The 26,049-nt window shown below is 48.6% G+C and overlaps 1 protein-coding gene across 11 annotated transcripts in view; it reads right to left on the bottom strand.

Annotated features, from left to right (window-relative positions):
- LOC120834822 (band 4.1-like protein 1) overlaps positions 1-25,702 on the bottom strand; it is a 47,239-nt gene extending 21,537 nt beyond the window's left edge. For 10 of the 11 annotated variants that reach the window (XM_040203110.2, XM_078091699.1, XM_078091700.1 and 7 more), the window contains exons 1-3: positions 25,212-25,702; positions 2,162-2,297; positions 1,616-1,783 (exon numbers count right to left, since the gene is read on the bottom strand). In XM_040203110.2, coding sequence (XP_040059044.2) covers positions 1,616-1,783; positions 2,162-2,200 — 207 coding nt within the window. In that variant the 5' untranslated portion in view covers positions 2,201-2,297; positions 25,212-25,702. The remainder of the gene's footprint in view (positions 1-1,615; positions 1,784-2,161; positions 2,298-25,211) is intronic. The other variant, XM_078091698.1, reaches the window with a different exon arrangement.
- Between the last annotated feature and the right edge of the window lie 347 nt (positions 25,703-26,049).

The raw sequence follows: 26,049 nt of genomic DNA, 5'->3' as shown, positions 1-26,049 counted from the left end.
AGAGAATGGAAGCATGCAATCACTGTCTGACTTTAGAAACTAGTTGACTGACAAGTGAGCGTCGAGAGTGGCGACAGACCTCCAGGAATTCACAGCGAGACTCAAGGAAGTCAGACTATTTTAGGCTTTGTTTACCTCTGGCTGACATGCAGGCGTACAACTCGGACATCTCCCAGTCGCAAGAAGCTTTTGTTGCCTTAAAGTAACCAAACGTTAAGCATGAACAGGACAGGTGGTGGAAGAAAAAAACTCATGGGCCACTTATCACTTTGTTGTGAAGCCAAAATAAAAAGCTTTTCCTCCTGAAAGTGGCTCCAGATTAGAGGACGTGACCTGGATGCTTCGGAGCTTCCACTGTTGCGTGACATTCATAGTACCAATTAGTTTTGGAATGCATCTCTTATATCTTGTTTTTTAAAATAGGCTCATGCCTAAACCAAACAATGCCAAATAGACCATGAAACGAGGAATATGAACTGTATTTTATTACTTACGTATCAACTGTAATCATAATTAGTTATTATAACTAACTATAGTTCTAGTGCTTGTTTTGGGGTTCGCGGTGTGTGTGGTGTCATGGCGGCACTGTCCCGGGTGCTGAAACACAGCGGAGGACAGACCGTTGCAACAAAGCCAGCTCTTATATGATGTATGAACTCATTTTCACACCAGCACGGACACAGTGGTGCTCAAGCCGAAGGCCTCTGGACAGTATCGGGGCCCAAGACGCTCGGGCGGGAACCAGGAACCAGAGGGCTCAGCGAGGGTTCTCCTTTCTTCCTCTTTTCCTGGCTCTTAAGTGCACATTATGTGCGAGAGAGAGAGTGATACAATTGGCCCCGAGTGAGCCCGCCTCGACCTTCTGGTGATGCAGTATCTGTAACACGCGCAGGACATCTCCATCCCAGTATGCGCTGTCCCCGCTGAAGAGAGGCAGGTTACTGGGCCGTGACAGTTGGCCCCTGATTCAACTCCGTCATCTCGGGAGCAGAGCAAGACGGACGCGTCGTGACGTTTTGGTGTCTGGATAAAAGACTCAAAGAGTGGGAAGGAAAAGCTGAGGTATAATGATGCTGCGCCGTCATATCCATAGTCAAGTACCTGGAAAGGACTTTTACACCAAAATCCTGCAGAAGATACTTTTGTTTTTCAGCAAGACGCCTTGTGCCGCTTGCTAGTCGTTATAGCTAAATAACCTCCCACGCATTTATGTGAGGCGATGCTCTTGCATCGATCTCTTCTCTCCGTTGTTTATGCATGCCTTGATTTTTCTATACAAACAAGCGGGACATGTCCTTTCATTGCACTGCAGCAGCAATGAACAGAGACTTTTATGATCACTATTTCCGCGCAACCATGTGCATTACAGAAATGTGTGACATTGCTTAGGCTTCACCCCTGCTGAGCCCTCAGCATGGCGTCGGCTCTCTTTTATTCTGTCCCTGCTTCATCATGCTCGCTGCAGCAACACACAACACATGCGACTGCCCACAGAGGACAGTAACTACAGAGGGAAAAAATCGAATCAAAGAACTGCCTTTCAAGGGCTTGTTTAAAGCATGTTAAGGATAATGCTATAAAAGCATGTTGTTTCTGTCTTTTTCGTCGCACTTACCTCAATTTCGCCTTCAAACTCGGAGGAGTCCAGCAGGGTCATTTTGAAGGGGGCAGTTTTCAGTCGTTTGGAGCCTTTCTGGGGAGACTTGAGGTTCTTGTTTGGAGACGTCTTCTCTGACATGTCGTCTGTTTCTCTGGGTTCATCAAGATGCTTGGAGTTGTGTTCCTTAATATACGTATAAAAAAGAGGAAGTCAAATGACAGTTATGCACACATGAGTGGACATCTCAAAGGGTTTGAATACGTTGACGTATCAGGACACCTTAACTCAAGGGTGTAGTCAGCATTGTGCCTTAAATAGATCTGAATGAAACTGTGTTGCCCTTTGAATCACATTACATGTCATTTAGCTGACGCTTTTATCCAAAGCGACTTACAATAAGTGCATTTCAACCGTTGACTTCCAGCTATACGACTATCAACTGAATAACAGCAATGGATGTAGTATAGTAGACTCCTTTGAAATAAAGAGGCTCAGACCAAGTTTTGCAATATTTATGTATTTTTTAACATGCTTAATTAGTTCTAACAGTTAGTCGCCGACCTGTTTGGCCATCTTGCCGTCGGAGGCTGAGTCCTGCATGCTTGCTGCTGCCCCCTGCTGTTGGGAGGCCTCCTATCTCGCTCTCGTCACCTCCGGACTCGGGGCCTCACTCTCTTGTCAGTAGAGTAACACCAATCTGAAGAGGGGGACGACAAACCGAGGGGCTTAGAGCTCTTCATGTCAAACGCGTTAATGCATGTTCTCTTTCTGCCTCAAAAGAGCCGAGATGACAGCAGGAAGTGACTTCCCCCCCAAATAATACCGATGTGGATGCCGGCATCACAATTTCATTAAAAATTCTGAAAGCTACAGCCGCTTGATACAACACAGTTTTTACAGGAATAATTCACCTTGCCAGCCAAGACATATACTTTAATTAGAAAATACCTCACTGAGCCAGATAATGATCATCTATTTAAGCCAGACAAGCTCCGGGAGGACGTTTACCAAAGAGAAGGAATTAGTGAATTAGACCGTGGGCACGACTGTCGGGCTGTAGACATTCCTTCAGCCGCAAAGGTGTTCAGCCAAGAGAAGTATCTGTCATGAGTGGGTATGAACGCTTCTAAGTCTTTATATAGTCGTTAGTAATGAAATCATATTCCATCACAATGTAATAAAAATGGTGATTTACATCCCTTGTAATATGTTGGCTCACACCTTAATTGTCTTTGATTTGTGTAATTCTGGCATTATTACTAACTAGCACAAGGAAACAAATGCGTAGGTCATGTGGAGGCAGAGTGCAGCCAGGTGTGTCTGTAGGTCCCCACAAAGGTATTAATGAATGATGTTCAAAATGCCACCTAATCCATCTACTGGCACCTTAACAGCCGTGGAGCTTGTTTGCTGCCAAGAGACATAACTTAGTGTCGCCGCTCATTGCCCCTTTAATGGATTTTATATCACTGCTGCATCATCTATGTTGACTTAAGCACTGTACTCGTCAATGCACAGCTCTAAATTCTGCTTACATGATGATGAAGGTCTGTTTGTAGCGTTCAGAAAAGTATTGTGTAACCATTTGAGTCATGTGTAATAATCGACATCACTCTCTGACAAGACTTGTTTCACCACTTCTCAATGTATACTTAATGTCTTATGAGCTTATAAGCTTACGTGGGCTCGGTACTTTAATGTGCGCTTGGTACAAATAAAAATCCATTGTTGGAAAATGTCATTGTTGTCTAATAACCGAGGCTGTGCCTCCCCACGCAGGATCTTTCCCTGTGTGACTGCTTCACGTCTAAGTGGGGAATTAAAAGCCTTCTGAAGCCCCTAAAAACTTGACATTCCCTGTGAGTGAATGATGAAGATGGTTGAACACTGCTTGATGAAGTTAATACAGTGCATTGTCCACCACAATGTAATAAATGACTATTAAATACATTTTTTTTGTGACCCGGGAGATTTTTTTTATTTCCCTCACAGATGAAAAAGACCATTTTTACCCTGAAACACTTCTTTTGTGACCTTTTATAAAAGCAAGACGCATAATGTGTGAAAATATTCCCAGTGGGTTCGGATTACGTTATTATAGAATAACGCCCGTGTCTCCCCAGACAATTCTCCAGAACCTTGAGCTTAATCCAAGGTCTACATGACCCTAAAGGGCTCACTACTCCTCCAGCACCGACTCACATCAAGGTAACGCACCTGGGCGATGATGCCCCCCCTCCTCCACCCCTTCACCTAACATCCATCTGGGTTGCATGACACAACGCATCCACCTGCAGCCAGTTCATGTGTTCACAGCGACCATCATCTGCAAACCGCCCATTTAACCTTTTCACTTTTCCAACCAGACTGTATACGATCCACATCATTCAATAATCAAAAAGACCTTCGTGGACGCACACGCACATAAAAGTGAGTACAAATCGAATAATACAAAATTGGGTTCGTAGCAAATTGGGTGCCCTATTGAGACGTCTGATGAAATCAGATTAATTGGCAGATTAATAGGGACTGTGGCACAGAGCGAGGCAGTGGAGCCATGCAAATGCATTAATTTCCCGCTCAGGACCATTAAACACAATTACCGGCCGTCGACCCAGCGGCCGAGACCCCCTCCACAGAGTGTGTGGGGGGGGGGACCTTCCAGGAACACACTGTGTGTTTCCTTTTGTCGCACCACTGTGTGCAATACAACATGTCATTAATATCTGCCATCAGCAATAACGATTCATCACTAAGGGAGGCACGTTTCTTTTTGTCTCAGAGGGTTATGAAACACCGCCCTCCCCTCTCTTCTCCTTGTTTGTTCCGTGCCTCTGTGCCTCATCGGAAGTAGGCTTTAATCCAAGCAAGGCAAGTGGGGGGAGAACGAGAGCAAAGGAGAGAGGGAGGAAGCACGCATGTCTGTGGTAGGGCACCGGCTCGGCTCCGAGAGGCAGTTTCCATGGAAACAGCATAGAGTACCCTCGTTTTTTTCATCTTCACAGCCGCCTGTCTCTCTTCAAAGGAGTGACAGAGTAAAAAGTGACGGACTGGACGAGGAGGGACAGTGCAAGGCCAAAAAACAAAAGGGATTGAGGACGGATGGGAAAAGACAGCGGCGGTGGGTGGAGTGGGTGGAGTGGGTCAGGGTACCGGGCTTCCATCTGTATGCATGTCAGAGTTGCTCCCCGGGCCCTTCTCAGCAGCCCTTCACTGCTTAATGCTCAATATGAGTTGAATATGGATGTCAAATGTCATGTATGTTTGTGCTGGTTTGCATAAGTCGGGTGTTTTTTGGGGGGAAATGAGCTGCAGTGGCATCGGGACTCAAAGGCGCCTCCCCTGCAGCAGGGACGGAGCTCCGCACAAAGAGACAGAGTGGAAGTCTGAAGCAGGGAACCGGGCTAACCATCCAGCAGCCGGCTTCTGGTCTGACATCTGAGCCCTGACAGGCACAGTCAGCCCTCTCAGGTGGACACACAACCCTAATTTCAACGCACGAGGACGGCCGTAATCACATTTACCCATTAGCGTGCACTGAGTGGCCAGTGCTGCTGGAAAATCACAAAGAGCCCTAAACCAGTAAAAGAGGGAGACACAACACAACAGCTGCTTATCAAGCTGGGAAGCTATTTGTATACGTGTTCTGACTGTCACAGCAGCAACATGTCGGGTACACAAACACGCTGGTTTGACGCCATTCACGACTACACAAGTTTCACAAGTAAGTCACATGAATCTACTAGGAAACGCCTTTGCAAATTACTTCTGACGAAGCGAACATGTTGAGTTGACGGAGGAGTTTCCCATGTCTGCTTGTATGTACATTTATACTGTCTTTGTCCCTGCATTCATATTGTCTTTGTCCCTGCATTCATACTGTCTTTGTCCCTGCATTCATACTGTCTTTGTCCCTACATTCATACTGTCTTTGTCCCTACATTCATACTGTCTTTGTCCCTGGACAACAGGAATCGTGAAAGTAATTCCTGATGACCTCTCTGCATTTGTCCTCAGTACACTGAAACAAATTGCTGTAAATTTACGGTGCAACGGTATCTTACAGTATGTCATAATAACTGTAAGATACAGTTAAATTTCCATCCCTTGCTTGTAAATTAACGGCCAATGTCATGAATAAACAGTTAAAGTTGTCAATTTACTATAATAGCAGACTACCGTAATTCAACTGCATGTTACATATATTTTATGAAGTGGTGGAAATACACATACAAGTGCAGTGAATCACAACCCATCTACATCCGTTGTAGGTTCATGTATGGAAGCCCATGTCAGCCACTGAAAAACAGGTCCTGGACTTTGACTTACAGGACATGCCTATACATGCAGCTGTCACTTTTATCCATAACGCCCATGGTTTGACATAATTCATGTGGAGTAATTGGGGGTTAGGTGTCTTGCTCTGGGACACTTCGACTTGGCACAGGGAGCAGCCAGGATTCAAACCGCCAACCTTGTGCTGCACAGCACACCCTCCCTATCCCATGCGCCGCCTTCGCTGTCATGGCTGAAATGTACAGATTATAAATATTTGTATTATTCAAAGTGTTCATTGCCTAAAAGTGATTTGAGTGTCAATCGTGACCGACTGCTCCTGCACGTGACGTCAGACGTAATCTCAGTTCATCCAGAACACCTGAGCTGTTCAACATGGGAGTTTCTCATTGGCTCGTCTCTCCAAGTAACGTTGGAAAGTGTTATTTGCCAGCATGATTGACATTCTCCTTCCTTACATCTTGTTGTCGTCCTCAACTTTGTAATTTGAATATTTTACCAATGGCAGTGTTTTTAATATTTTATTTTGGTTTGTTTTACAGAGGCTCTGGATTAAGGACGCCAGCCGTTTGCTGCGGTCAATTGAAAGTGTTCCATAGCGTATTTGTTTGTTAGTTTACCTTGTTCCTAATGATTCATTTTTTTATTATTGTATACATGCAATACAACAATACCGTTAATTTACGGTGACATTTTTTAGAGTGTACACTTCCATTTGAAAATCCATCCATCCATCCATGCATCAATCTCAGCTAACTACACAGAAACAAACACTGCACCGGCACTCATGTTGTCAACAACATTGGTTATTTTTCCTAGAAAGCAGCAGCTCAGGTCACGGCAGTTCATGGCGTGTCAGGGAAAGTTCATGGGGGGGGCGGGACACGCAGGACAGACGCTGCTCTCATTCCCCCCCGTCATCACGCATTGGCCCCCTCACTTGACAGCGGTAACGCAACACTGATGCAAACCAGACACGTGTCGCTCAATCAGTTTTGTTTCCCAACGCAAAAGTCACCCGAGCCGACGGATTGATGGAAGATGAGGGCGCCAGCGCACCTCAGCCGCAACGCGTGCAGGACTCTTCAAGCCTCTGGAATCATCACCTTGGCGAAAGAGGAAGTGAGGCCGGAAGAAAACAACAGCGCTCACCTTCCTCTCGGGCGGACGGTGTGAATGCAGAGCGGCTCAAAGCAGAAGGCCTGAGAAACACGATGCAAGGGGACGCCGCTCAGTCATGGGCGTGTCCGACGGAAGGCGACCTTCCCTCGTGCCGATGCGGCGTCCCACCACTGGAGGATCCGTCCCTGAAGCTGCCAGGCGGCCTGCAGATTGCGGAGCCAACCCTCCCTCGCTCCCTCTGACGGCCTCGCGTGTTTGGGAACACGCTAACGGGGCGGTTGTAGTACATGCTACATGAAAGCGGGGACGCTGCCCGTTCTCTCTCTCACCCTGTGGCATGTTGTTTATACATCATTCAGCGTGCTTTCGCCCTGTCAGATGCAAGCTCTTGTTTTTATCAGATCCCCACTTTTAAAAAAAGAAGAACAGCTGTCACGTCGTCAACGGCCAGCGTGTAATTGCCTCCGCGCGCCGCCTGTTAATGAGCGACTGTCCTACTGGTTGCACTTCCCAAACCAGATTCCGCGCACACTGTGATCCGGAGGGCGGGAACATCCTCTCCCGTCTCTGACAACCGTAATTACAGCTGCTGTCTTTGGCTTTGGTGAAGTGTTGATGACAAGAAACAAAAACAGGTCAGTGTGGTTTCAATTATGTCGCCCTGGTTTCCCCGCCCGGATGAAACTACACACACATTTTACTTTGGTGCAGTAGGGTTGAAGGAAATTTGATCACGAAAGAAAGACCGGATTTGGGAAGCGACAGTATTAATATTGGACCTGTTTGCTGGCAGAGGGAAAAGGTGTGTTATTCATCCCTCCCTTTACCTTCCTATGCCTTTAATTCTGTAGGTTCACAAGTTCAAACCTATGAGACAAACCGCTCCTGAACGAATTGCCCGGACAGAAAACGCTTTGTTCTCCGTCAGGCGTGGCGAGGCCGATTGCGCCGCAGTTCCAGTCACGCCGTCAATAAATCCACATCTGTCCAACGGGGCTCGGCTGGTGACCCAAGACGCTTGAAGTTTTGCCTCAGCTTGGCGCACGAATTTAAGTCCAACCCTCAGTTTCCCTTCTGCTTTGAAGAAGAAAACACACACACACATTCACACTTTCCCTTTGATTTCACATCAAGACCACATTCATTCATTTTTCTTTTTGCTCTCATGCTTAACAAGTTTCATTCTGTGTCTTATTTTCTAACTCCTGTTTCCGCGCTGTTCTCTGCCTTCGTGTTTATTTGACGTGCAGGAATAAATCCCCCTGTTCTCAGTGGATTTCAGAAGCAGGCAGTGTGCGTTGACAGGTTGAAGCCCCGGTCAGACCAGCAGGGACGTGAATCTTCGCCAAGCTCACAATTCACCCTAAAACAGTTCAAACAATACTCAACGAAAAAGACTTTAATAGTCAGAAACTCCAAAGGGCCAAGGGGCAAAAATACAGGCAGGAACCAAGAACATCGACCATCCAGGACGATAGACAATGACACGACAAGTGACACGAGACACACACGGATTAAATACACTGGGGAGGTGCAGGTGATTGGACACAGGTGGAAACAATCAGACAATCACAGGGGACGACCGGACAAGGCAGGAAGTGAAGTTACTCGGGGAGACAAGAAGCAGGAAACTACAAAATAAGACAGGAAATAAAACCACACCGTGACAGTTAATACAAATGTTTTAATAAATCTGGACTCCCTTTATTATTTAGAAAATGCTCTCAAGAATCTGACTAGAGCAGTCTATAATATAAAATATAAAAAAGTCAGAGCATTTTGTGAACAATCTTTCTTTCTTTGATAACATTAGGAGTTATCGGTTCCAACGATGAGTTGCACACACAGCGTGGTCTTTAATTACGTGTCAAAGAGACAACAGCAGAGACCTCATTGAACTCTCCACGGGGAGACGGCAGTGAGATGGACACCGAGGTCTGTTGTGAAATCCAGTCTCGCCTCATGACCCCGTTGTAGGAACTGACACAATACCTGCCTTGTCTCCCACAGTGTTTTCCCGCTCACATTTACTTTCTTTTCTTTGTTGAAAACTGATCCTCATTCTGGTCGCTTTCAAGCAACAAGATGTCTGTTTTCAGCGAAATGTGGCAAAAACACACACACACACACACACACACACTGTGTTTCCTCCAAACAGTTATACCACAATCAAGGTCAACCTGTGATGCCACTTTTCCCACCAATCGGACGGGAGAGCGACAATGTGTCAACCTGTACGCACACGGCGGTCACGCTTGGCCGAGTTCAACGTGATCGGAGAGCGCCGTCCTCCGCGGGAATGAATGCAGAGAGAACGAGGCCACGAGCCTTGGAAAGTCCATCACTCAGCTGCCGTTTGTCCCCTCGCCTTTACAAGTCATGGAGAGCGCCATAGATCATCTGGGAAGATGGTGGGTGTCAGGAGAGAATTGAACACAGCAGAGCTCATCTCCTCAAAGGTCGCCCTGACTTGTAATCACAGTCTTTGAGTGTATTTATTTTTAGGGGGATCAAGTTGGATCAACTGGTGACACACAGGACGCATTGTTGGGATTCCCATGAGCAAGCCTGGAGCATTTTCTCTTTATTTTTAAATCCCATCGAATTTGGCATCAGTGCAGAATTTCTTGGGATTTGTCAAAACCTAAACACATTACAGAGAGAAATCTAATTCCTTTCATAGCTTCACAGCTAGAGGTTGCGTTTAAATGCAGATAAAAAAGCTGTTGTTTTCAGCGTTTCCATGAAGTCATCAGCGGCGCTCTGCAGTAGCTCCTACTGGGCGCATGCGATGTGGGAACAAGTGGCCCTCCTGCCGTCTGGTACGCATCCTGCTGCTGGCTAATGGACCGCCTGAAGCCTCGAGCAGGCGGAGCGGCCCACCAGCGCTGCCGCCGCCGTGCTGCACAAACACCCCCCCCCCCGTCCCCCACTTGCCTGAGCTGGTCCATCACCCGAGGAGACCACTCAGCGAAGCTCACATGTGCTAGGCCGGGGAGAACCAAAGCCACGGCACGGCTATCTGGGGCTGTGGCGGGCTCTCGCGAAATACCGCGTTGCTGTGCGACAGGGGCGCCGCGTGAGGGGCGGGAGCGCATGCCCGCCGTTTCTCCTGACAAGTTACCCGGATTGATCCAACAGCCACGAGAGACTGTTTCACACAAAAGAAATAATGACGCCGACGGAGCCCTCGAGCATCGCCCCCCCCCATCCCTGTCGTGGCCCATTTGACGCTCGGCGCTCGCTGCCCAGTTCCCCCCCCCGCGTGAGTAGGTGGCACGGGGCCACGCCATATGGCGTGCAACGTGGCGGGGCTGCAGCACTCCACGGGAGGGCCGCAGCCGCAACACAGAAGGATCCCGTCCGTTGGACTAATTAACGTCGCTGTGATCGGGGAGGTTTTCCTGACAAACCGGGCCGCTCCAAACGGGCAGAGAAGAAAGCGCCCTGCTCCTCACGGGGGACAGATGGCGCTTTGTGATCGCGACTGCAGATGAAGGCGCAAGGTCAAGGAGGAGGCGTGTTTGCGGCATTTTCTCTCTCTTTCTGTCTCTTTCCCTCCGATGCCCTTTTGTGATCTGGTAGGCCGGGAATAATAAGCAGCTAGCGTGTTATCCGCTTACAGCTCAATTATAGCGCGCCGATAAAGCTGCACAGATCCAAGCAGGTGCAACATAATAACAGCCAAAGTCTTCACGGTCACATGCAATTATCATGTAGCGAAAAAGCATCTGGAAGTCAGGTCCAGTAATTACAGCGTTTATAACATGGTTGTATTGATTAGGGGTTTGCTCCTTTTTCAAATGGTCATTTTAGAGAACAAAAGTTACAATTTATTTGGTTTCATTTTTCTGGACGGCATGTATAATACTGCACTGATGTACAGTTTGTAAGCTTTCCAAATTATAAACTAGAAATGAAATAAATAATTACGATTAATCAATCTGGAAAATTGTGTACGTATTTTTTACCTAATGGACTGCAAACACTGTGGATGAAACAGACGAAAACGATTTACTACGTTTTCACAGCCAGATGTGACACATCTGATACGCTTTGGGCTTTTTTCTTCTTCTTTTTTCTACAAATCTAAATGTCAGCAGACAAAAGAGTGAGCGCAGCACAGACGGTACGAGTAAAACATGCAATTACAACAACTGACGGTACAATATTTTTTGTTAAAATAAAACTTTTAACTGCTATCACTGCACTCTCAGAATAAGATATTGTGATATTTTTGTAAGAAGCAGCCACAGGAAACACAATGAGATCAATGATGACGACATTGATTGACGTCTTTATTATAATCATGTCCGTTTGTTTGGCTGCACTGCAAACAGATCCACCTGTGCCTGCTGGCCGTTACCACGGCGACTACTTTGGATGCCAAATCAACCAGGATTTAAAATGTTACAGCAACTTGAAGATAGAACTTGAATATAGCAAAATGTCCAACAGGAGACTCTACAATTTTGGAGACGGATCCCGAACAACCTTCATGCCCAATTTCAAAATAAATAAAATGGCAATGCATATCAGCCGGACAATCCAGCGGCTTTTCATTTCTACGTTTTGCTAGCAGTACGTGTTGCCGTGGTACCAAACCGCACAGAAAGCAGCTGCAGACACATGAAAGCTCACTAAGTCGTCTCTACACCATTCTGCTGTAGAAGAGCGACATGCAACTTGCCAAGGAAAGGACATTTTCCAGAACCAATAAGGTGTTTCTGCAAGTCGTCCATCTGAGTTCCATCCGCAGAAAGCAGCAGATATGATGACACACAGATAACTTGACATCATACTACGGATTCTGACCTCCTCAAAGTGTCCTCTGCTGCACATCCCTAAAAGGCCAGGAACCAGCGTGTCTGTGGGCAGAACGCGGCGCTGCTCAACATCTCTGGTATACTGTATTTGTATGATGGCTTGAACCATTAATTCGATTAAAAAAAATGCAATTAATTTCCCCCTGGCAGGCGGATGGAGCAGTGTGTGTTTTCATGGATGACTAAACTCTGCATATCGGGATTTTTCTCAGGTGGAAAACAATGGATATCGGGGCGAAACGCACCCGGGAGACTGTTCCACATCTCATTACGATCCGCTCGCTTCACGAGTGAAAAAACAAATTAAAGATGAGACTGACTCTGAACTCTTTTGTTTTCTTCAACCGGCGGTTTGCAGGTTTCCTCAAAGCACAACAACTACAGCTGCAATCAGTAGAAATATTCTGACACCAACACAAAGTTAAATAGGTCATAAATGCCTCTCTGACATCCATAAAGCTCTGAAAATATCTCGCTCAGACAATTCTATTAATTTACAAGCTTACATTTGAACACATCACGATAATGTAATATTTAACCTCTGACCAATGCTCAAAAGAGCTTAGACGCATCATGTGTCTTTGTTCTTTTGTACCCTAAATATATACGTAACAACTCTAGAAATCCAGCTTTTACTGACTTGATGTAAGTAATCAAGATCAGAAAGTGTCCCTTAGTTGCAGGAGCCCAAACAGAGACATTGATTGTGGCTGAAAGCTAAAAAATGACAAGAGCTGCATGAAAAAAGATTTTAAAAAGTGGTGAAACAGACTTCTTGAAAGACACTTCCTTAAAAAGGTCGTAGCACCAATTTACTCCTGCAGGTACAGCACAATGGCCAAAAGGGAGAATCAATGGCAGTTACCCCTTTGGCCCTCAGACCCTTAGGGTGACGGTCGGTGGGCAGAACGGACGTTTACAGAGAGACGCGCCGCTGCTCTTTAGCCGAGTGCCAGGCGGCCGCTTCCCCAAATGATCCAAATGATCCCATTCGAGCCAGTGGCGCGTCTGTTGCTCTGTTGCTCTGTTGCGTACCACTTTGCGGCCTTAAGAGGTAAACAACATTCCTGAGTTCATACTCAGAGAGAGAAACAGTCCGCTTACACAACGTGAGGAACAATTTGACCAGAGTTCACAGTGGGACACCCACTGGACTCCCCTCGGCCTCTGTGAAAATGCATTCCTGCAGGGGAGTTACACAGGGGGGTTTTCAAACACACGCACACACACACACACGCACACACACACACAGCCAGCAGTACAGACAGCCATGTTCTGAGGCTACAACAACTCAATTCTGGTTTTGTTATTTTCATAAAACACAGCAGCGTGGGCCCACACACTTACACTTGCACGACCTTGTTGATGAAGATTACACGCGCACACACAGGCGAGCTTCAGCTGCTGCATCGGGTGTACACGTAGGCACGGATGCTCATCCAATCCCCGCTATCCTCCCACTAAGGGCACGCCAAGAGCCACTGCGGCACAGGAAACTCACTGCATCAGTCTGCACGAGTGTGTGCGTGTGCGTGTGTACTCATGTGTTGCACATTGATGAGGTTTGCAGTGTGCAGGAGTTGTGTCTACCTGAGTGTGTTCTTGGCTTGTGTTTACGTAGCGTGCTTTCAGTGCATTGGAGCGTGGCCAACTCCCGGCGACGCGCCCGTGCGGCGGACGCAGCTTGTAACGCCGTGCCTTGGTCACGCCCTCCCGAGTAAACACCGTGGTGTTTGTTTGCGCTGTTAGCACAGTTAGCTGTGCTAACAGCGCACAGTTAGCTGTGCTAACAGCTAACTGGCCGATCTTGTGTTGAGAATACCGCGTCAACACTACAGCTCACAGCTCGTTTTCTCTTTGACCCCGTTGCATAATGCACGTACTCCAGCGCGCAGATGGACGACACACGTACTGTAGCTCTGGCTTCATCCTCACAGTGTATTCAGTGTCGTAGGCGGTGCACACATGCCTATGGGTAGCGTGCACGTTTAGCCGCGCCAACACACACACACACAGCTCTGCTTTCGCCTTGTGCCTACTGAAGCAACAAAAAAAAATCACACTGGTTGTATTCGGCTGACCTGACGGTGGGTGTCAGGGTGGGCTCTCTGTCTCTAGTTACAAGCCTGACGTGTGTGTGTGTGTGTGTGTGTGTGGCTCTCGCTACTCGGCCACCTCAGAGACCCTCACGGATCGACGGAAAACAGCATTTCACATAATCTGCTGTTTGATATGCTTGTCCCGAGCCTCGGGGTACAACTGGTCCCTTCGCTAAAAACCCAGCGTTTACAAAATCTATCAATCTGCGCACAACAAGGGCCGACCTGGAATAACTGAGGGTGAGGCGAAGGGGCTGAGAGCCGCGGGCGCGTTACCCACAATTCCCCTCGACCTGAAAAAACCCTCCAAATGATCCATGCAGAGCAATTTAAAAGATTCCTGTGGCCACTAATCGATGAGCCTCACGCGTGTGTCGTTGGGAGTCATCAGAGGACGTTCAGATCAACAGCTTGGTCACTGCTCATGATTCCCCTCCTTGTGAATAATGCATCCCTCTAGTTACAGGAAACGTCTGTGTCCTCCTGAAGACACGAACAGCCGCTGTGACACGGACGCTGGAAGCAGGGACAAAAAGGGCTCCGCTCTTAAGTTTGAGATTCATACAAAATATTGAGCGTTATCGCCTCTTTTGTGCGGCTGTTCATCTTCATTTTTAGGATGCAACACACATCAGATACATGGACCATCACTTAGGAGCACATGGAGCTTTCACATAACGTACTGTATGTTCTATACACACACACACGACATATTTAACTCAATTATGACAAGGAACGAGAATGTGTCCCACCTGCTGGAGCCACGACTTAGAATAACTGAACGCTAAAGTCTTGTGTTTGTACGACGTAACCTCCCTTACCTAGAATAGAATAGAATAGAATAGAATGACTCTGGCCACTAGAGGCAGGCCTGCTGACGTCAGAGGGATACGTGGAGAGACATCATTTTGATTCAACATTAATATACAATTCTAAGCACATCCCCCCCGTCCGTAAGCCGAAGGAGCAAATGCATTTACTCTGATCCGGAAACATCCCAGTTGGATCTTTGACGGTTGACATGTTTAGCAGCGGGTGGAAATGCAGCTCACCCGGCCTGCAGCGTAGATGATGTAGATGTTGTATTTCGCGGGTTCGGGGGGGGGGGGAAAGGCGGCGGTGCACATGTTGGTCTCTGTTAGCAGCAGGCAGCTGGACTCTGCCGGACACGTCTCCCTGTCAGGAATAAGAGGGCCGTGTGCTGAGCCGGCGCTCTGTGGGTACATTTGTCCCGTCAGCCTCGTCAGTGGGAGCAACTGAGGGGTGGTGGCTAAACGCACACAACATAAGTCGTAAACTCCTTTGCAGGTACAACAATGCTCAGCACCGAGGATCATTGAGGACGCGCGTCACTAGAATGTAGTCAACAGCAATCTCACATGTCCTTTAATTCTAAAACAAAGTACGAGTTCATCATGAGGAGTTTTATATTTGAGACTAAAGTAAAAACACAGCCCTTGTCGTACAATAACCAGAACGATGATGACAAACTGGAAAAAACGCTCGCAGTGTTTTGATCTACTAGCAGATAGCGCTCCGCTGGCTCCAGTTCCCCTTTCACGGTGCCCTCCCGAAGGCCCGGAGGTGAATACCAGCGGGCCGGAGGAGTTGAAAGGGACTCAGGTCGGAGGTACAGGAAGACGACGGCCTGCCGGCACTTCAAAGACGGTTCACAAACTGAGCGATTCCACAGCCAACAAAGACGGGCTACCGACCGCAATGCCGGACGAGCGCAGGAAGCACTGGTGTCAACAACCACGTTGTCATTCCACGTGACCAAAGTTCAAAGATCATTTACAAACCCAGCAGCCTGATGAATTTAAATCCGGTATTTACTTCCCCTTAAGCTCAGGATCGAGTATCAGCGGCCCACCGCTGGTCGCTTCACTGTGTCCGCCAGCTTTTCCTGTCTGCAGTGTGGTGTTTCTTTCGACGGCGTTCTACAGGCGCGGCTGTCATGGCGACGCCCACACAGTTCCAGATCTACTATGGCGTCTTTATTTGGTGTGGACTTAGCGTGATCCTGAGAGGACAAATATTTAATATATGTATAGGTATTAACGATAGGAGCTGTCCTTCAGCTCATCCTGACCTTAAAAAGAAGATGTTGGACAATTGGAGTTTTAGTTTTCCAGTGGAACGCTGGCAGATAAGATAACTATCCAACAGGTATGAGGGACGACTTGGCGGCGGACACCAGTGACTGATGAGAAAGACTGCACGGTGGATCCGACATTGATCCCCGCTCTCGACTCGGCGTTCAGATTGGTAAACAACAGAGACGGCTAATAAACTGTCACCCCGGTTTAGATCAATGTTCCCTCCTAGTGTGGCCAAGATGTCCACGTCACGTCAACGGCAGAATCACGCGGGGCTGACGGTGCTGCTGGGGGACGGGCACGGAGTGAGAGGGGCAGCGGGGAGGGAGGAATGTTCATGTCCATGTTCTCCACTAAGCCGGTCCCCCGTCCAACGCAGCCAGTGTCCCTCGGGATGTTGGATTACACATTCTTGCTGGTTATTGGCACAGATCTAAACATTTAAACTTCATTGTATTCTCAAGGATTTGGTCATACCAACGCTGTATGAAGCACTAGAAGGACTCGTGTATTTCATCGCCTCATACTGTAAACCCTTAGGAGGCTTCGAAGCGAGTGTGGGGAGACGATGAACAGGGTGACTGAGTCTGTCACCGTCTTTTGCGATTGAGTTTCAATCACGTTTTTACTTCTTTTGTCAGACAGAATCGTAGATATCAAGCGTTGGACTGAGCACACATTTGAATGTTAGGTCCCGCCAGACCGGGTGACATTCCAAGCGTGATTCTCAGCTGCCATGCAGAAAAACCTGCAACTCACACTTACATGTTTTCCGTTTCACATTCAAGTATTTGCAGAGCTGATAAGCTTACACGGTCAATTACTTTCTTTTAGGTTTTGGGAAATGAATTCAAAATCAATTATGTATTCCCTGTCGTTTGCATGATTATCAATCAAGAGCAAAGCCGTTTTATTTCTCGACTTTCTGCAAAACTTCCGAAGAAAGACGTCCACAGACATAATTCTATGAATTAGAGCAGCTCGTCCTTAATTCTGCACGCTCAAAGGCAAAAACAGAACAAATCAGCACTAATAGAATCCTCCGATTCCCCTCGTTCACCAATCACATTAATGGCGGCATCTAATGTGCCGAAGCAATGTACTTTCCATCTCCGGACATTAAATATTCATGCAAACACAACAAACCCACAGTGGACAGGCGTCGTTGAGAAAGTGGTAATCAACCCAACCCATGAAATATGAAAAATGTGAAAGTATAATGAGAATGAATAATGAATGTGCGCTGATGATAAAGTATGTCGGCGAGGGAACGCGGAGAGGTGGACGCCCCCGATGAGCGCGCTCCTGCGCCGTGCCCTACGGCGAGGCCGCATCCAACAAAGAAGGTGGTGCTTGTTTGCCATTTCTGAAACCTACGAAAGAAAGGCGAGCGGATCGATGTGAGTGATCGCTATTGAGCGCCTCCTCTTATCAAACAGGCCCGCCGGTCTCAGATGGATTTGCGTCGCCTGGTCTCCGACGGGCCACCCTCGGATGGTCACCAGCACCCGCCCAGGCAGGTTTATGTAGACTCGACTATGCTGGCAGAGGCGATGGAGATGAATCATCATCATTATCGTCAAGCGACCTCGGTCGGGACAAACGGGGAGAGCTAGCAGGAAATAGGAAAGTGGAGGCGGGACATCGAGAGACGGAATTGGAAGGACAAGGCGACGCCAGCGCTGGCAGGACGCGTCTCTGCTGCGAGGCTGCAGCGAGCAGCCACAGGCGGCCGGAGCCACTAGAGAGAGAAGCACACAAGGGGGTTTGCGGGAGCTCAAGACAAGCACACAATACGAGTGGATTGTGGTCCAACTAAATGGGCTATTTCTGGTCTTTCGGCTGCTCATTCTCCAGAGCAGTGTGTCTATTTCCACGTCTGACGACGGGATGTGAATACGAACATTGATCCTCAAAAATCGGGATTTCCTGGTGAAATCCTTCTGTGTTTTGCTCAGCGTTAGCAAGGAAGCTTCATGAGCATAGACTCTGAATGGTCCCTTGGGTCAAATGGCTAATGAATGTGAACTATGTGAACCTGGTTTTTAGTTTGTAACACACGGATGCACCGACGCAGAGCATCTATTTTATTCTAAATGGAACCATAATTGGCCTAACGTACGTCACGCTGCATTAAAGTAAACTCAAGACTGGCGATATAAACTCGTTTGAGGCAATGAAACCAGTGTGAACAAGTGGCAGCCTGTGAAAGACTTGTGCCGCGCTTCAGTTTTCTACCCAGTCCTCAGACTTCCACTGTGACTTCCACGCCAAAAGCTGCGGCTCAGCGAATAATCGGTGGAGCTCACTGAAATAAGGGTGGCGTCAATGGCACTTTAGATGGAAATGGCTCCCGGTGAACAGCGACAATTCAGCTGCAGAGACAAGAGTCAAGTTTGCTCTCGGGGTAAATAGTAAATGAGCAGATGCATTGAGTTCAACCCCATGAACAAACCAACATCTGGACTGCTGTTGTTGGCTGTGACAGAAGCGGATGAGACTAAACGCTTGAACTAGGTTTATCTCTGTGGTGCAAAACAGTGTAAAAGATCCACCCCGGATTAATTCTCTGCAAAGCGTGTGTGCAAACATGCTGCCGTCTATCAAGTGTGAGCAGAAACATGTATAATCGCAGCTATGATGTATTTCACGTCCTGTTGCGCAACGTATGCAAATGCAGAGCACTTTACACGGGAAACAGTGAGAGCATCCAACTGGCTGCTGGGAGAAAAAAACAAGACAATAAGCGATTGATCGTTTCATACTGCAGCACAGAACTTATTTCCTTTCACATTGTCAACGTTGTAGAAAACCTGAGGAGAAACAGACACGGCCGACTGAATGAAGGTAAGAGCAAAGAAAACATCTAAATTACCAGCCAATGAACTCTTAGATTACTGTATTTCATCCTCTCTTTACTAAACGCAATATGATGCTGCGGAAATAACTAAAAGACACGCTTTTAGAATTTTGGACTCCTTTTCCATTTCTGAAGATCCTGAACATATCCATGAGATAATAAGGACGACAATGCAGAACTCACACTGTGGGTGTAAAAAGCTCTATGCCGATTTTCCCAGCGTTAAATAAGGAAGGTTGAGAAAAAAAGCTGTTATTCTATTTTAAAATTAAAAGGAAACACATTTACAAATGTGATTTTTTGTCTTAACATTTCTTACTTATCTTTAATTATATGTGATTTATCCATTTATTTTCTACAACTAAAAATTATTGCTAAAAAGTGGCCGTGTCTCAAGAAACATGAAGCAGGCGAGCTAACTGATATTTAGTCGTTTATTGTGGCTGTTTGTGTAAATCATGAGTATGACCCATACTGCGTACAGACACTAGCAATGAAGCCAGCTATTTGGCTGTTTGGGGGCTTTATTTGTGGATCTTTATTTTCTTATTTCACATATTCAGAATTATGTTACTGCTGTTGTTTCTATTTGTAGTCAACCTTCGTCTCGCCAGTTATTCCCCTGCAGTGGTCACACTATCAGCATTACATCCAACTCCCCAATCGCTCGCTCAGCTTGTTGCGTTTCTTTCTGGCCTTCACTTAAACAAACTATTGTTGTGTTGTGTTTTCCTACGGAGGAAGAGAAAGACCTAAACAGGCGTTTCCCCCCCCCGAGCACACGTGGCCCAGTGTCACTGTTTGTATAGAACCATTCATCTCCTTATTAGGATCAGCGGCTGAAAGGAAGCCACGGGAGCCCGCTGTGCTATTGGCGTCAGTGAAAAGACGCTGAGCGAGGAACTCGGTGGTATTCGTTTAAGTGTAGACGGGGACGGGCACGGGGGGAGACTAAAGGCTGAAAAGAGTCCTCGACGCCACTCCAGGGCATTCAGAGCAGCGGGCAGAATCCGTGTGTCCCACGCCGCTACTCTGGACGGGACAGAAAGAGGGCGGCTTCCTGCGCGACAGCGCCGGGCGTCTGAGCCCGTGGAGGGTTTTGGCAAACGCTGCCGTGCTGAGATTTCAGCATTGAAACGGCCGCGACAGGGGACCTCCGTTATGGATCACGAGGAAGGAAAATGCTGCTGCTGCTGTAAAGGCGGGTTTGGGGTGTCTTGCTCGGGGACACTTCAACATGGGGACCCGGAGCAGCCGGGGCTCGAACCACCAACCCTGCGGCCCCCGGCGCTCCCTCTCTACTCCATGCACAGCGGTCGGCCCGTGTCAGTGCAGGCGAGGACGCGCACAAGGATTAGAGAATGAAACGTATTACTTTTTCATATAAATGCCTTCAAAAAGGACAAAGAAGAAGAATTAAAAGACAGTGTTTGCACTCTTACTTTTGAACCCTCTGCGGAGAGACAGTCGATTTGATTATAAAGAAGTCAAAAGACGGTGATCCACATCCCACACCTTTGCTTTTTTACTCCCAGTACGCGCTGCAGACGGCGTTGAAAATGCGGCGTGCATTAAATCGTGGCATACTGCATGATTATAACGTCCATCCTCACACATCCGCCGCGCAGACGATTGCAGGTCAGAACAGATGGGGGGAAAAAAGGAAAAGGAATACTTTCATACTTGAAAACGCATGCTGATGAAGAGGGACGTAGCAGCCTTTAAATGTGTGTACTTTACATTACCCACAATGCTTTGCATTGGATTCATAATGTTTCTCACATCTTATTTTGGATATAGTCATTATGGTGTAGTATTGGGGGACGTTTCTGGAGAAATACTACTCTTTCTACTCTTTCTTATTGTTGCATAGAAACCCAATAGAAAGAACTGTTCCTGTCGCCATCTTGACTCTGTGCCAAATATCCACAACGCAAGAAAGACAACGAGTTTGAGAAAAACGGCTCTGTTTAACAGTCTGTAAGAAGAACTTCCACCATTACATTTTAAAAGCCTTTTCAATCCATCTAATGTTCCACCTCATATCTACTGTAACTGCTGCTTAATGGATTAGTCGATTGGCCCAAATCAAATCACCTGCAATCCTGAAAAGCGATCCAGCAATTTATCCATTTGCGTTTGAGTTTGGGGTTCATATTGTTCATCATATCACAGGATCGTAGCACTGCCTGTTACGGGCTGATACGTCCAATAGGTGTGCTTTTTTACTAGTTTTGAAGCCGTGCGATGCTGCGTGTAGAGGGAGAGAGGGTACAAGCTACGTTTGTTCATCGTATTTTTTCCTGCCGCGTATTATTCAGACTTTAAGGACTTTTAGTTCCAAATAGTTACACATGTTATCGTGCCACTTTGGGAGCAGAGGCCAGAAAAAGGCAGGAACAGGTGAACAACAAGCGTGTGTGTGCGCATTGTGTACAGCCGATACTTCCCTGGGCTGGGAAACACAGGGCGCTCGTCCTCAGCGAGCTCTGCCTGGATCTGCCCTCCAACCTGTCGGACCGGTTTAGGAGCCACAGGCGGTGCTGCTGCAGAGAAGCGAGCTGACACAGAGTCTACCTGCAGGCTCCACCCACCTGCTCACCTGGCCGTTTCGGTGCAGAACCGCCTTTACCATTAGCGGCCGAAGGCGTACGCCAGAGGTCAAAGTTCACCCGACTTCCTCAGCGGAGCAGCGGATCTCGACCAGAATGTATTTTTAATCACAGTCCCGTTACCACGGGAACGTCGTCCTCAGAGGACGAACCGTAACACCTGCAGCCTCATGTGTGCAAATCAACTCAATTTCCCTCAGCAGCAGCCGCATGCATGGCCCGATTGTGAGTTTGTGGGGGGGGGACTTTAATCCCTCTCTAATCCTCTTTTTAGGGCTCCTTTTATGCATTTACAAATACTTTGCACTACAAGCGACCTCCTGCGCACGCCGCTCCTCCACCGTTCGCCCGCTCTCTGCGCCGCGTGAGGCGATCACGCCCTCTAATCATCGGGGAGAGATGGACGGCTCCGCGGCGCAATTAGCTTTCCTCCACGACTGCCGAGTGCAAAAGGCGGAAATGTATGATTGCCAAGTGCAAAGTGGCCCCCGAAGAAAACAATGGCCGCTGGCTCGTTTTGTGGGAAGGAGCCAACGAAGCTGGAGAAGCTAAAGTTTTCCTCGACAGACAAAGAGGACGGCGGAATAAACGGCCCTAAAAAAGAAGTGACAACTGTTCTCCTTCCTTGTTGACTTTGGCTGATACGTGTAACTGTGGGGAGGCCAGAAAAGAGAGAATCAGACCGAAGCCACAAAACAACACAACGAGTCTCATCCTTTAGAGGCAATGGGGATTTGTTCAAAGGAGGCTGCGGTCGAGAGGGGGCGAGGGAGACGAGTGAGGTATGCGAAAGACGGGGGAGGGAGGGAGGGAGGGAGGGGGGGGGGAAACTGCTGACTCACTGTAATCATCAGGCTAAGGCAAGCTGAGCCGCTGTAAAGCTCCCTGCCTCCCCTTCAGAAGGACAAAGTAACGCTTCCCATCGGAGGAGCTGAAGGTGGGGAAGGAGCATCGGGAGAAGGAGCTGCCTCGTGGCATGAAAGAGCCCCTCTTTGCTCAGCCAGACAGGATGACGCAACCTGAGGAAGGCAACACATCGTGAAAACTATGAAGCCCACGAGCAGACGCACAGCCACGGTGCTGCGGAGGAACCGTGGAGCCCAAAAGGAGCCTTCCATGTTCAGGTCTGAATCCAGCCTTCAGCCGCCGTAATGTCACTTCTTTTGATTATTCCAAAGCTGAAGTAAGTAAAAAGCCCTTATGACAGGGGAACGAACGGCGAGCTGCAGATCACTCAGTGACACAGTGTTGCTCGTCAGTCATCGGGCATCGATGTCGGCGCACGCTGTGTAAACGCGGTTTGTGTGGTGATTGGCATTTAGACCGGGAGGGTTTGACAAATGCTATGGAGAAGTACTGGCGACTAAAGGTCAGCGCAGTTGAGCCTTGACTTTTTATTATCACCCATGTGTATGGTTCCCCGTGGACAATGAGAACCCACTGACATCCGGCTTTTTCCTTTCACGGGAAAAGGTTACAGACGCCTTTCCCCTCGGTGCCAAAATCGACAAGGATTTGGGTAATTATTTTAATCTGTCGGAAACATTCAAATCAATATGCTTCTGTCAAAGCGACTGCAGCAGTAAGACTAAACACTAAATAAAACCTCTTCTGTGGTCCTTCAACTGTAACAACAATAAGAAATTCAGATTTGGTCAAAATAAAAGCCTAATTCACAGAGTTGGATGTCGGGGTGATGCGTTATGTGGAGATACTCGACTGTGTCGACCTCGGCCCCTTGAGGTTGGGTCCGGAACTTGAATGATGCTGCATTCCATTATACTTAAAAACAACATCATGGAGAGCCAATGACACGATGTGTCATAAATAATAATAATAATATGAGAGGGTTGAAATTGGAGGCTGACGCATTCAAAAGGCTCTTTTATCATCGCGTTGTGACGCCGTGCAGTTGCTTTGTGTCTAAATCTCTTTGCAGATCTTTCGGCCCCCTCGTGCCCCTCTGCAGCCGTGTGCATCTTTGTGGTCGTTTCAAGTCTGTAGGGGACGTTTTGCTGGTTGGAGGCCCGTCGGTCCCCACGCACTTTGGGCCCTTGACCCTGACCCCAGGCGGGTCCGTCCGAATAATCACTGTGTGTGTGTGTGTGTGTGTACAGAAAACGTGGCGAGCCAATGAGCAGCCAGCTGGGCCAAAAGCAATGACAAGCACAACACACACACACACACACACACGTGTCCTCGATGAAAACATCAGGGTGACCCCCACACATTCCTGCTGTGGCTCCATGTGCGAGGAGCTACAGCATAAACCATGACTCAGGTAAAGTGCCCCCCCCCCCCCACTCACTTCATGCACCGCGGCCACGGAACTGATCTCTTTTTCCCCACAGAGGAGTCCGGAAGAAAAAAGGCCGAGTTAACTCGCGAGCGATGACTCGTCTCCAATGGGGGGAGGGGTTGGGGGGGCGGATTCGGCCTCGCTGGATGCCTCATCGCTCGTTTTGAATTGCAAATGGTGGTAAGCAGCATGAGCCCCCGGGCCTCTGCACACACGCACAAACAAAAACGTGTGCACACAAGCAGCGAGACACTGTTGTACAACGTCAACACCAACCAAAGGAAACCGCCACACACAATCGATGAGGCGGGTTGGTCGCAGCCGCCGCTGGGTTGAGGAAATGGCTCCGGGGGGGGGATCAGCTGGCCGGCAGAGTTACTACCAGGGCTGCCGGCTGAGTGCACGTGAGGCCCCCGGAGGAAGAACGTGACCAAAGAGTTGTGGTCCCCCCCCCCCGGTGCAGGGACACTGGGGGCCGACAGGACGAACTGGAACTGCCAAGGATTGTCAGAACTGACTAAACGACTCAATGTAATAGGCAGAGAAATAGTTAGGGGGGGGGACGGCGGGGGGGGGGGCGCTCCAACCGTCGAGTCCATCCCCCGTGGAGTCAAGCCCCCCCACGACCCCTTTGCACTGGTAAAAAGCATTGGAGCGGCTTCTGGTCCGAGGGTCCAAGGGCGCGACGTCTCCACAAATGTCCACGCCGGAGGACAGGCGAAGACCGTCCACCAGACTACACGTTTAGTTTCAGTTGGTGTGGGCGAACCGGGGTGGTGTTTGCAAGAGACGGTGTGACGATGGCAGCACCGACTGTGTGTGTGTGTGTGTGTGTGTGTGTGTGTCTCAGTGTGCATCTGTCGGCTGTTGCATAATTAGAGGTGGGTGTGTCGCCCACAGACTTCAAAGGGGATCCAGTTGGTCCTGAGACGTTGAGACACAAACAGAGCAACTTTTCCCCTTTTTTTTTCGTTTCTATTTTCTAAAATAAGCTGTTAGAGCATCACGTGGTCTGCGGAGCGGCTGATCCTGGCGTAGTGGTGGTGCTGATGGGGTGAGGGGGGTGATGGGGGGGGGGGGGGGGGGTGTAATTCAGCAGCCCGGTTGGTTTGTCAACACTGGACCAGTAAGTGCGCACAGAAGGACCCAACAACTCGGAGACGGAACCCCGCGGGCAAAGTCCACGCGCGGCTCTAACATGGACACATGAACGCGTTTATTGTTGTTCCCACCGCAGCGGCGACGCGCAATCGCACACAAACACAGAGAATATGCAGCAGAAACCCGTCATCATGGAGGGAGGGGAAGGGAAACGTTAAAGCCCGGGCTTTAGACGACATCGAGCCAACCAGCGGGGGGGGGAGAGGGGAGAGGGGGGGTAATAATATTCCAACATACCCTTCCTGGCAGGCGGACATCCAGGGGAGGACCATGGATGGGGTGCGCAGGTGAATCCTGCTCTCTCGGCTGCTCCGCGTTTGTTCTCCGGTCACGGGAGGGGGACCGACCGGGCGGGCGGGCGGTGGGGGGGCGGGGGGAGGGGGGGCCTGGAGCTTGTCGGTGTTCTGCCGGTGGAGAAGCCTAATGAGAGAAGGACAAGGAGGAGGAGGAGGAGAGAAAGAGGGAGGGACGCTGTCGGATGCAGTGAGGGAGGCGCACGGGCGAGGAGGGGAGGGCGCAGGGACACGCGCGCGCGCGCACGCGTAACGGCGTGGGGGGGGGGGGGGGGCGTGAAGAAGAGAGACGAGGGGGTCTTTTCCCGCAAAAGGAGTAAATAAATAAAAACCAAGCGCGTTCCACGTCGGTCAACAAGTGCTCCGGTAGAAGAAACGCGCAGGAACACGCCGGCGCTGATGACGTCACGCCGCGTTCACGTGCCAGCGGCTGATGTTTCACGTTCACGCCGTTCAAGTATGTGGACTCTCTTTCTTGCTCTGGATGAAGCAGTTTGGAAAAGAAAAGCATCCGGGTTTCTGTCACAATCACCCTTCGCTACACAGTCGCTGTTGTGTTGTATTTGTATTCTTTTTGTCGGCACAAAAGGAGAAAAAGCAGTAATAGAGAGGTATCGTGTCCCGTAGTGCGTGTGTGGTAAATGTTTTATTTTGAAAAGCCTGCTGTTTGACGTAATGTAAACCACTGATTAACTGATTAGAGGGTTGCTGTTGCTGAGTTTAATCACTGTCAGTCCCTTTCTAAAGCTCGGACTACAGTGATACACTAAGACGGCTGTATT

Source organism: Gasterosteus aculeatus, chromosome 17 (genome assembly GCF_964276395.1).
Source record: "Gasterosteus aculeatus chromosome 17, fGasAcu3.hap1.1, whole genome shotgun sequence".
NCBI lineage: Eukaryota > Metazoa > Chordata > Actinopteri > Perciformes > Gasterosteidae > Gasterosteus > Gasterosteus aculeatus.
The sequence above is the reverse complement of the archived record's forward strand: the minus strand, read 5'-3'. Positions and strand labels throughout refer to the sequence as shown.